General features: G+C 36.7%; 1 protein-coding gene across 1 annotated transcript in view; it reads left to right on the forward strand.

Moving 5' to 3' along the window:
• ATP10B (ATPase phospholipid transporting 10B (putative)) overlaps positions 1–9,018 on the forward strand; it is a 22,910-nt gene extending 13,892 nt beyond the window's left edge. The window contains exons 7-11 of the mRNA XM_015815336.2: positions 1,687–1,887; positions 4,114–4,194; positions 4,365–4,469; positions 6,097–6,284; positions 8,448–9,018. Coding sequence (XP_015670822.2) covers positions 1,687–1,887; positions 4,114–4,194; positions 4,365–4,469; positions 6,097–6,284; positions 8,448–8,862 — 990 coding nt within the window. The 3' untranslated portion in view covers positions 8,863–9,018. The remainder of the gene's footprint in view (positions 1–1,686; positions 1,888–4,113; positions 4,195–4,364; positions 4,470–6,096; positions 6,285–8,447) is intronic.
• The last annotated feature ends 827 nt before the right edge of the window (positions 9,019–9,845 follow it).

Genomic DNA, 9,845 nt, shown 5'->3' on the forward strand with positions numbered 1-9,845 from the left:
TCAAAAACCATGGAGATTTTCTAAAATGGTATTTAATTTTTATTTTGTCACTAATAACTCTTGGGGTGGTGGTTAATATTAGGTTTGATGCAAGAAAAAAGTATGATTCCCATTACCAAAGAATAATGGATTTCATTACCTACATTGTTACAAATAAAAAAGATAAGGGTCTCCCCCTTCTAGTCATGTCTGACTCCGGAAGCCGGTGCTCACCTCCGTTTCCTAGACAAGGGATCCAGCGTTGTCTGAAAATGCTTCGATGGTCATTTGGCCATCACGACTATAGACCATGGCACACAGAACGCTGTTACCCTCTCACTGGTATCTATTTATCTACTTCATTTATATACATATTTAACTCACATAATTTGATTGTAGTAACTGAACTTTTTCTACTTTTCTTGTTTCTGGTGAATTTCATTATGTCACATACTGTTTACATTATGTTTTTCTGCATTATTACTCTCAAGGTCCTTAACACTGTTTGCTATGAAAGCAGATAGAAAATAGTAGAAAACAGTAGGAGGGATTTCTCTACCACTTATTTAATTTTTCCTATTTCACTTTTTTGTACAAAAATAAATAAACAGAAGTGACATTTTATGAATATGTTACCTTTACAGCATACAAAGTTTACGTTTGATTCTGAGTGACAATCACATAGCTGCAAGGAATACAAAAGCTATTTATATTCATGAAAGAAACTCTGACTGTGAATCTCAAGTAGATGACTACAATCCATTAACATACACCCAAGGCTAACTATATATTTCATGCAAATGTTTGTCACTAAGACCTAATAATATACTGAATCTAGTCTTATTCGTGTTTAAAGTAGATTTACTAAAAACAAGTAGACATATTGTAGTCATAATTAAGTTCTGATGATTTCAGTGGGTCTCTTACTACTCTTAGCAATAGCACTTAGACTTATATACTGCTCTCTCTGAGCGATTTTACAAATGTCAGCATATTGCCCCCAACAATCTGGGTTCTCATTTTACCAATCTTGGAAAGATGGAAGGCTGAGTCAACCTTGAACCAGTGAGGATCGAACTGCCAGCAGTGGCAGAGTTAGCCTACAATATTGCATTCTAATCATTGTGCCGCCATGGGTCCTTGTCCTGCTTAATTTGATAGTCAAATTTGTTTTTAGTTGAAAAGCAGCATTAAAATAAATAGTTTAAAAGTAGGAAAGTAATCAAGAGAAAACAGTTCTCAATCCTTTTGTCCATCTGCTGTTTTCCTAATCATATCATATCATGGGTTCCAAAAATTAAGTCAGGTACATTTAAAAACTTGAGAAAGGAAACACAAACAAAAAGCAAATTAGCATGGGTAAATAGCAGGTACAGAAAAAGATAAATGTGCTTCTCTCTTTGTCCCAAAAGCTAGTTTAATTTTCTCACTCCCAGCACTTTAAAATAGAAAGAAACAGAGTTCAGTTATAAATGCTTGTAATGTAACTTTAGCCAGTCTCTCAACTTAATCAAAAACCTAATTAAAATCAAATAGCATATTGAGTTTATTTGGACTAATGCTGTGAGTCCTTGATCAGATTCTAAGAGTTTATCATGCTCTGCAGAGGCTAGGTATTACGACTAACCAAACACCTTGGATAGCAAAGGCTGGATGATGTTTCTACAGATATTTAAAACATTTATTTTCTTCATATTTTCTCACCAGACCTATGTCAACCTTCTCTTCTGGTACCAGTTCTTCTGTGCTTTCTCTGGGGCTTCTATGATAGACTACTGGCAAATGATATTTTTCAACTTGTTTTTTACATCTGTGCCACCATTAATTTCTGGAGTTCTGGATAAAGACATTTCTGCAGAAACTCTGTTGAACCTTCCTGCACTTTACAAAAGTGGACAAAACTCAGAGGTAACACTTTTTCAAGAATATCCCATAATATAACAGCTTTCGCGGTATAGCAAGATAAATATCCTTTCTAAAGTAGATGTTGGTTCGGTTCATACAATGCATTAAGCCGTGATTTGTTGAATGTGGTCAATTTTCAGCTCAGTAATTCCCTTATTAAACAATTGTATTCCATTGGTTAAAAAGCATCTTTTTAAAACATTTTTTCCATGAAAGGGTGAAAAAATACGTTAAAGAAAGCAATTTTTATAGAGTGTTCAGTGCTTTCTTCTACCATTTTTCATTGATCCAAGCTATTGTGCAAAGTCTGATCTTGCACTAAGAGAATAAATGCAACTCATACATTTTTAAACACATTGATTCTCAGTGGATCAAGCCACAGATATAAGTTGATACAATACGTGCAATAAAATGTGTTAACAAATTAAGGTGCTAGTTTAACAATTGTTAGGGTAGACTAAGATAGGGATATCCAGGAGACAGGTGGGAACATCTCTGTATTTTAACTGATAGCAAAAAAACCCCTCCAAACCAAGACATTCACAGAGAAGATTATCCCACACTAAAAAAGCCACAATCCTTTAAGAAGAACCTCAGCAAACTACAGTATCTATCTAACAAAATGAAATTCAATGGTGAAAAAAGTAAGGTTCTACATTTAGGCAAGAAAAACCAAATGTATAGGTATAGTATAAGGGGTACCTTGCTCAATAATAGTAACTGTGAGAGGGATCTCGGAGTCCTAGTGGACAATCATTTAAATATGAGCCAGCAGTGTGCTGCAACTGCCAAAAAGGCCAACACAGTGCTAGGCTGCATTAACAGAGGGATAGAATCAAGATCACGCGAAGTATTAATACCACTCTACAATGCCTTGGTAAGGCCACACTTGGAATACTGCATCCAGTTTTGGTCACCACGATGTAAAAAAGATGTTGAGACTCTAGAAAGAGTACAGAGAAGAGCAACAAAGATGATTAGGGGACTGGAGGCTAAAACATATAAGGAAAGATTGATGGAATTGGGTATGTCTAGTTTAATGAAGAGAAGGACAAGGGGGGACATGATAGCAATGTTCCAATATCTCAGGGGCTGTCACAGAGAAGAGGGAGTGAAGCTATTTTCCAAAGCGCCTGAAGGCAGGACTTGATGACCTCCAAGGTCCCTTCCAACTTTATTATTATTATTATTATTATTATTATTATTATTATTATTATTATTATTATTATTATTATTATTATTATTATTATTATTATTATTATTATTATTATTATTATTATTATTATTATTTTCTGACTCTAAAAACCAGGTAAAGTTCTGTGGGAAATGATTGTTCATATAACTTGGCTTTGTGCTTGTCAATCAAAATGAAATCTGGAAAGTAGCTTGGTAACTACACAGCAGACAATGCAGACTCTATAATACTAAAATTAATCAATAAGTCCCTAGTAACCTAGTTCCTCATTCTAGTCGAAGTGTGGTTTATGAAACACCCTCAAGAGCAGAAATATGTTACAAAAGTCCAGTCTCCAGATAAAATACATTACAATATTCCAATGCTGGGACAGCTATGGCTAATCTCTACCTTGAAAATGTTACATCTATCATAGTAACCAAAACTGTAATGTGTTGTGATGTTTAAAGTGTTAGAGCAGGTCCAAAATAGACCCAGAGAAACCCAGCTTGAAGTCATTCATGGAAACTCATTAAGTAATTTTGGCCCATCTTACCATATCGGCCCATCCTGCGTTACAAGGTGGCTAATGTGGAGATAAAAGACAGGGAGATTTCCATGGAAGCCCCTTGAGCTTGGTGGAAAAGTCATGCATCAATTTAACCCAAAAAATAATTACATTGGGAATAGATATTTTTGCCCACAAAGGTTTGTTTGGACCTCTTATGATAGACCATCAATACCCCAAGCTCCATACTTTTTTCTTCCATTTAACCCCCCAGTGCTGTTCTGTTTGGATAAAAATATAAGAATAAATAGGTTTATCAATTTAAATAAAAATAAAAATAAATTTTAAAAAATTCAGGTTTTTAGGCATACTACATCTCCTCTGTTTTTTATTTTGAAGGCAATGACAGAGAATGAAACTGATGCAAATCCTGTCATTTACCACTGATTGGTGGCCTTTCCCCATGGCCATCAAGTTATAAGTGATATATCAAGAAAATATACATGTTCTGAAATTCTCTGTTCCTTCTGTGTCCTATTTGCTACAGATTTACAAACCTCTAACATTTTGCCTTGCTATCTTGGATGCCTTCTACCAGAGTCTCATTTGCTTCTTCATTCCTTATCTAGTAAGTGTTCAAATCACAAAGTATTCAACTTTTTCTAAACCAGACTTTCCCAGCCTGTTGCTCTCAAGCTCAGATTTGAAGCATATCAGACTTGAGAAGGCTGATTCGTAAAACTCAGTGCTTCTGTTTCATATTTTGATATATCAGTATTATTTTATCTAATTTTTCAGGTATACCAGGATTCTGATACTGATATTTTCGCTTTTGGAACGGTAGTCAACACTGGTGCCCTTCTTACTATTCTTTTTCACCAAGCTTTAGAAATTCAGATGTGGGTATGTATATAGCTTCAATAACTATCCCAGCTTGCTTGCTTGCTGGCTGGCTGGCTGGCTGGCTGGCTGAATGGAAACAATGTCCTGGCTGTTAAAGTGATAGTCATGTACTTTTGTGATACTATATTTGGGTGTCTGGGTCTGAGTCCCTACCACCTTGGATTTCAAAGAATTATTGAATGATGAAAAAGTAGTGAAATGTCAACATTTGCAGATAGTGTAATACACAGATTCAGAAATAGTATAACTGTGAGAGGGATCTTGGAGTCCTAGTGGACAATTACTTAAATATGAGCCAACAGTATGCAGCAGCTGCCAAAAAAAGCCAATGCAATCCTAAACTGCATTAATAGAGGGCTCAAGTCAAGATCACGTGAAGTTCTAGTACTACTTTAGAAATCCTTGGTAAGGCCACACTTGGAACACTGCATCCGGTTCTGGTCATCGCAATATAAAAAAGATGTTGGGACTCTGGAAAGAGTGCAAAGAAGACCAACAAAGATGATTAGGGGGCTGAAGACTAAAACACACAAAGAACATTTACAGGAATTGGGTATGTCTAGTATTTTCATTCTAATATTTGAAGAGCTCCCACAAAGATGAGAGGGTCAAACTATTTTCCAAAGCACCAAAAGGCAAGACAAGAAACAACAGATAGAAACTAACCAAGAAAGAAGCAACCTAGAACTAAGGAGATGTTTCCTAATGGTGAGAACAATCAACCAGTGGAACAGCTTGCTTTTAGAAGTTGTGCGTACTCCATCACTGGAGTTTTTCAAAACGAGATTGGACAACCATTTGTCTGAAATGGTATAGGGGTTGAGCAGGGGGTTGGTCCCTTCCAACTCTGTTATTCTATGGTCTATGAACTATGTTCCAAATTAATACTAGGCAATCACAGCTATTCAATTTATACTATTTGAATTAATTGTTCATGCTTTTGAGCAGACATATATACCTTCACACTTTTTCAATATTTCTCTGCATAAAAGTATCATTCCCCTCATTTCTATTAGAAATATTTATGTATTTCAGTAAAATTTTACATAATTACAAATATTATTGCTCATTGCAGTTAGAGAAGACTGCAGATAATATTTTTGCTGAAAATGGAAGAAAGTTAAAGTTCTAATCCTGGCTTAGGCACATAGTCAGCTGAGTGATCTTGAGCCTGCCACTTCTGAAAATTCTTTCCAAGTAAACTGCAGAGAAAACCCAGGTAACACTGACTCAAAGGTACAGACATACCAAAATTCAATAAATGGACACCATGGCTTGGAAACCAATATTCATTTGCACAAAGCCAACAAAAAAGCATGACTTTTCAAATGCCACAGAAAAGATACTGCTCTTTCCCACCAGACCCACACTTGTCTTGAAAAGACCTGACAGAAACCATCAGAGTTAATTCCAAAATTTGATATTCCTCAATGCACATTCCTCATTGCTGCAATTTTACATTCAGATGCCTTTGTTTGCATAGAAATTGCACTGCCTCAGAATAAGATTGTTACTATGGCATTTGCCCTTTATATTCTCCTGATGTTCTGCACCAAGACATTCCTAGACAGGAATTGCAACTAAAAGTTTTATTTCTCTAATTGCTTTTCTTTTCTTCTGTTCACAGACCCTGTTCCATGGGATTGCAATAATTGGGAGCATTTTGCTGTACTTCGTCTTCTCATCCATCTACAATGCAACCTGTGTCCTTTGTAACCATCCCACAAATCCCTACTGGATTATGGAGATGGAATTTTCAGAGCCAAGCTTTTATTTCACAATCATTATTACGCCAGTCATAGCACTTCTCCCAAGGTTTGACCCTTTTTTTCTTACTTGTTCTTGTATGAGGTCCCACTCAGTAACTAGGGATTACAAAGTTTGATTAAATGTTGTTCCAAGAAACAGAAAGCCTTATCTTAGCAGTATGGTATTATTTAAGAAAGGTCTTAATCGAATGTTGCAAATAAGGCAACTAGTACCATGCAAAAAGATCCAGATGGATTCTTTAAATCTGATTTCCAGAGAACAATCTTTACTAGTCTGTTTTTTTCCCCATTCCCACAAAAATCTGCCAGCCAAGAGCCAGTTCCTTGGTATAGCTGTCATTTTATGGAAGGGAAGCTTAAAATCCTTGACAGCCACATCCTTTAATGCAGTACAACTTTCTCTGTACAGTTTGGGGAAATTGAGTTGACATGCTTTGCTAGAATATAAAAGCTTTGTTGTGTTATGTGATGCCTTTTTTTTTCTTTTTTGAGACGCAACTCTTGAGTACTTCAAAGGAAAGAAATATGTTTCCATGTTAGAGCTAGTGTCACAGCTCAGACTTCTCCAGGTGTCATATGATCCTTAGAAATAGCACAAAGATTGACTATCTGCTTTTCCTTCTTAACACCCAAGGTCTAAGGGTTATGAAAAGAATTCCCTCTGGAAGTCTTATTCTTCATGAGTTCCACTTTAGTCTCTTACTACAAAACACATTGATCTGAGGGCAGAGCATTTTCGCTAGTTTCCCTAACATTACATTCCTATGAATTTTCTGTAAAATGAGAAGTTTTTTGCTTATTGTAAAACTGATATTCAGAATGAGGTGTCATGGGAGTAGCTGCAATAACAGAAGGAAACTTGAATGAATGCATCCAAATGTATTTATAAATGTTGGCTTTTAGTATTAACATGAGCAAGCCTGGATAAACTTCAGAGTTGTTCCCTTTTTTTCTTCTCCTTTCCTGGCATAACTGTAAGAAGAGCAGAAGTTTCCTCTTCTTTTCATAACATACCTTCACTGATATCCAAATCCAAACAAAAGTATGGGTAATACTATTATGGTGTCTGAAACAAGCCAACTTCAAAACGTAGTTTATGAGCTGCCATATTTCAAAAAACAGAATAGGCCTCACGTACATATGACTCTCCAAGACATTTGGGGCAACTGACAATTTGTCACCTTGCTATTGCTGCTGATTTACCGCTATTCTGTCAATGCATTTGCGGCAACATTTCACATGAGTCCCTACATGTGTCACCTTCCAACTGTTAACACTAATGTTATATAGAGTGTATGTTGCCATTACTACTTCTTCTGCAGCTTCTTCATGCCAGGACCAGGAAGAACCTTCTGCACGTCTGTGTCTTTGGAATCAGTTGCATTTGCTTTGCTGTCTTTCAGGGAGATATGAGGATACAAAAATATCCTCAGAAGTCACAGATCCCTTGAGCTGAGCCACAAAAAGAAGTGAGGATGGGCTGACTAAGGGCAGAAAGGACAGAAGAGTGATGGAGGACTTGGTAGAAGCCTTGACAGTTTAAATACTCTTCCCTGTAATCTTGAACACACTAAGATTGCTGGAAAGGAAAACTATGATTTCTGTTTATATCAGAGAACATAGAGAAATACACTTATCATGGGCTATGATCCACAGACTGGCATTACTAAACCACTTTTTTCCTGAAACATAGCAGCTGGCCTTAACATGATTGAATGGCAGTTTGTAACTGTCCAAAATCACCAAACAAAACCCTAGCCCAAGAACAGGCAAACTGATATATTCTATATGTTCTGGATTATATTTCCAAATTATCTTGCTATGTCTGAACTGATGTGAGTTATGCCTTATTTGTTTGGATAGTACCAGGTTACCTATGCATCTTTAGCCATGGCACCACCTTGGCAGGTAGATGGAAACTACCTTTGTGACACATCTTTTGTGACACTAACTTTCATAAAATTATGAGTTTCCTCATTCTAGCTTTTGTTCCCTTTCTGTATCTTGGTGTGTACTTGGCAAAAGGCACCTCCAGTGCCTTTGGAATCTATACTGTACGTGTAGTATTTTAGAACTGTTCTCTGTAGAAAGTGGAATCTTTATATGAATAACTAAAAATATCGTTCACATTATACTTCATCTAGCATCTACAAAATGAGTGAGAGCTCATCTTGGAAAAATGACTAGTGTTTTTCTTTGCTTTCCCTAGATATCTTATATTGGCTCTACAAGGGACTTTCAAAATATCTTGCATCCTGAAAGCACAACAACTGGAAAAGTTGCCAAAAGAACAACAGGACTGGGAAATACAGAAATGGAAGCTGATAAAAGAAGGCCCAGCAATCCACAGTAATGTTCCTAGTCAACCCAATGAAAATATCTGTGATCATGCAGGACTTGGGCTTCCTGAGACCAGTGTTCTTCAGGGGCTTGAGCCTCCGCAGAAAGAAATGCTTGGAGAAAGGACTTTGAATGAGGAAGCCAAGGACGATGGCAAAAGATGCATCCAGGAAGAGACTGGACAACTTTCAGCTGTGGAGCCATTTACTAGCCAAATCCCCCAGAACACTGAAAGTTCTGCTCAGCGAAGCCATCGGAGGTCTGTGAGTGCAGTGACTTTGTGAAGGAGGCACAGCTTTCAAGGAGGAAAAGTAAACATTGACTGCTTTCCCAACACCTGTGGCCTCACTCTCCATGAATAAAGGCAATGGAAGGAACAATATAATTCCTGTTTATGTTAGCATAGCAGCAATGTCCGGATGGGAAACCTAAAATAAAATTTCACCAGCATACCGAGAAACTGTGTTTTGACTGTACAGTGCAAGACATCATGGAAGCATATGGCTATATATTTCTTGTGGGGGGGGGGAGGGGCTCAAATAGTTTGGTGGACAATTGCACAAAATTTCCTTTGTGGGGACTTGAAAATAGACAATATTTGTGGGGAAGGGCTGTTTCTTTTTTCCAGTGAAATTTCAGAATCATGCCTCGTTTCTGCCTTGCTGATGAATAGGAGTTATATAGCTTCAAAATTGCAACATTTTAATAATAATAATAATAATAATAATAATAATAGTAATAAAAAGTTGGAAGGGACCTTGGAGGTCATCGAGTCCAACCCCCTGCTCAGGCAGGAAACCCTATACCATAATGATCGTGTTTAGAGATATAAAGACATAAACCAGTAATCTAGATATTTTAAGTGGGAATCCAAAACTGTTTTGAGGGTTTTTTTTAAGAAATCTGAAATATACTGTATGTACATATGTAATATATGTTGCATATGTGTATATGTGAAAGACTGCACATGCCAAGTTGTTTTTTAATGGTCAGATAATTGTTTAGTTCTTTTAGGTAACTAGCAACCTAGTGATCTAATTCCATATTTGGAAGTAATGTTTGTTGATTTCTGAGGAATTATCATCCAAGATATATTTTTAAGATCTTTACCTCTACTTTGAATGGGATGCCCAGGAAGGAAGGTGGATCAGGGATCTAGAAAGTAAAGAGAACTCCTAGGAAGAGAGAGTGAAGGCAGGAACCAAGGAAAAGTAAATCCTATGAAGAGAGAGTGAGGGAAGGAACCAAGCCAGTTCAGCTTTGAAAT

This window comes from Protobothrops mucrosquamatus, unplaced genomic scaffold (assembly GCF_001527695.2).
Source record: "Protobothrops mucrosquamatus isolate PMUCROS unplaced genomic scaffold, P.Mucros_1.0 scaffold336, whole genome shotgun sequence".
NCBI classification, from domain to species: Eukaryota; Metazoa; Chordata; class Lepidosauria; order Squamata; family Viperidae; genus Protobothrops; species Protobothrops mucrosquamatus.